Source organism: Cyprinodon variegatus, unplaced genomic scaffold (assembly GCF_000732505.1).
Source record: "Cyprinodon variegatus isolate N-32 unplaced genomic scaffold, C_variegatus-1.0 Scaffold636, whole genome shotgun sequence".
Taxonomy (NCBI): domain Eukaryota; kingdom Metazoa; phylum Chordata; class Actinopteri; order Cyprinodontiformes; family Cyprinodontidae; genus Cyprinodon; species Cyprinodon variegatus.
The window spans coordinates 194,579-196,339 of record NW_015151089.1 but is presented as its reverse complement, the minus strand read 5'-3'; the positions used below and the strand labels follow the sequence as shown (position 1 = coordinate 196,339).

At 33.9% G+C, this 1,761-nt stretch overlaps 1 protein-coding gene across 1 annotated transcript in view; it reads right to left on the bottom strand.

The window, feature by feature from the left end:
• LOC107096598 (2-oxoglutarate dehydrogenase, mitochondrial-like) overlaps window positions 1-1,761 on the bottom strand; it is a 47,400-nt gene that overhangs the window by 5,712 nt on the left and 39,927 nt on the right. The window contains exons 15-17 of the mRNA XM_015393328.1: window positions 1,369-1,440; window positions 429-554; window positions 267-339 (exon numbers count right to left, since the gene is read on the bottom strand). Of these exons, the coding sequence (XP_015248814.1) occupies window positions 267-339; window positions 429-554; window positions 1,369-1,440 (271 nt within the window). The remainder of the gene's footprint in view (window positions 1-266; window positions 340-428; window positions 555-1,368; window positions 1,441-1,761) is intronic.

Here is a 1,761-nt window from a genome sequence, read left to right as displayed (position 1 = left end):
AGCCTTGATGATTGAATTTAGAGACGTTAAAATGCTCGTTTACTTAATCATTAATATTTCTGCCAATAAAAAAAAAAAAAACCCAAAACAACTCTTGCTAATTTTCATGAAGATGTGGGCAAAGTTAGAACAAACCTCATTTTATGTTTTTCTTAACTTCTCTAACCAACAAAGAAACAATAGAACCGAAAACATCACCTCCTTAGTGAAGGTAAGTAAACCTAGCCTTCTTTTTGTTTCCTGGACTTTTTTGTGCCATTTCTCACCAGGCAGCATGTCATCAAAGCTCGATTTGGCCTCTGGGTGGCGCAACAGTGACTTTGGAGTAAACACAATCAGCTGTTCCAAAGACAGAGAGAACAGGGAAATATGGAGCTTTAAAGATGGCTTCTCATGCTGAATCATGGTTCAAGGTGAGAGGAGCTTACAGGCTTCCTGAAGGGCAGAAGGATCTGTCTGCGGAGGACGTGGAAGTAGTTTGCAGGAGTGGAACAGTTGGCCACAATCCAGTTACAGTCATAAAGTTGATGCACCGCAAAATCCCCAGACAGATTCTAAGGGGGGAAAAAACAACAAAAAACTTTTTCTTTATTTTCCTTTATGTTCTTCACAAGAATGTTTTAAAAGGCAGAGGGAACATGATCTCAAACTGCAACCTTTTTAAACCACCAACTACCTGGAATTATCTTTTATTTTCACAAAACTAACTGAGAAAACCTCTTTTTAAATACCAGTCATTTCTGGCATTCAAATAACTGAATTTATGTATTTATGCAAATAGTTTTAATGTTGTGCTTGGTCAACTTTAGTGGGTGTGTTGTCTTTTCATGCTTATTATTCTTGTTTTCACATATTCATGTTTTTTTTTTTTCTTTTCCACAGATTAAACTTACTTCCTGTTTAAAATCTTCATTAAACAGAGCTTCATTCTAAGGTTTAATGTAGAACAGAATACATTTAAAATAAGACTATGAAGAAAATGAGGCCGATAAAGGACAAACTGTAACAGACATTATGGTTATTCCTAAATTAAGTGATGAAAGTATTTCTATTTTTTTCTCCTCCAAAATGGGCTAAGTTCCTAACAACTGAATTTTAAAACAAAAAACATTTAGTGCATGTTTTATGTGCATTGTAGCGGCATATAACATAAAATTTAAAGAGTTTGGATAAGAGTATATTCACAGACAAAACTTTCTTGCATGTATTTGTACAGTTTTGGCTAAATCATTGCTCTGATTGGATCTTCTGTCAGCAAAGGGCGTTATTTAGAGTCTGCACACTCCAGTTCAGGATCATTGTATAATTCAAACATTTAAATGATGAGGATGAATAATTTTAAATCCCAGCAGGGACCAAACCACTTACAGGAATAACATCTGGGTCGTCATTACACATCTGTAGGAACCTTTCAGGACGGGCTGATGAATGCTCTGGACCCTGGAAGTAGGTGAGAAATAAAAAGAGTAGAACTCTGAAACTGTTTATTCAGTGAATAACAACTTTTAAGAATTTAATTTCCTAACCAGCTGTAGAAGCTGGCCAGGAGCTCAGAACACACGGTGTCGACGATAAAAAAGGTTTGATAGTGTGGTTCTGTTAAAAAACAACAAAATAATTTTTTATATATATCTATATATATCTATATCTATATCTATATATCTATATCTATATCTATATCTATATATCTATATCTATATCTATATCTATATCTATATCTATATCTATATCTATATCTATATCTATCTATCTATCTATCTA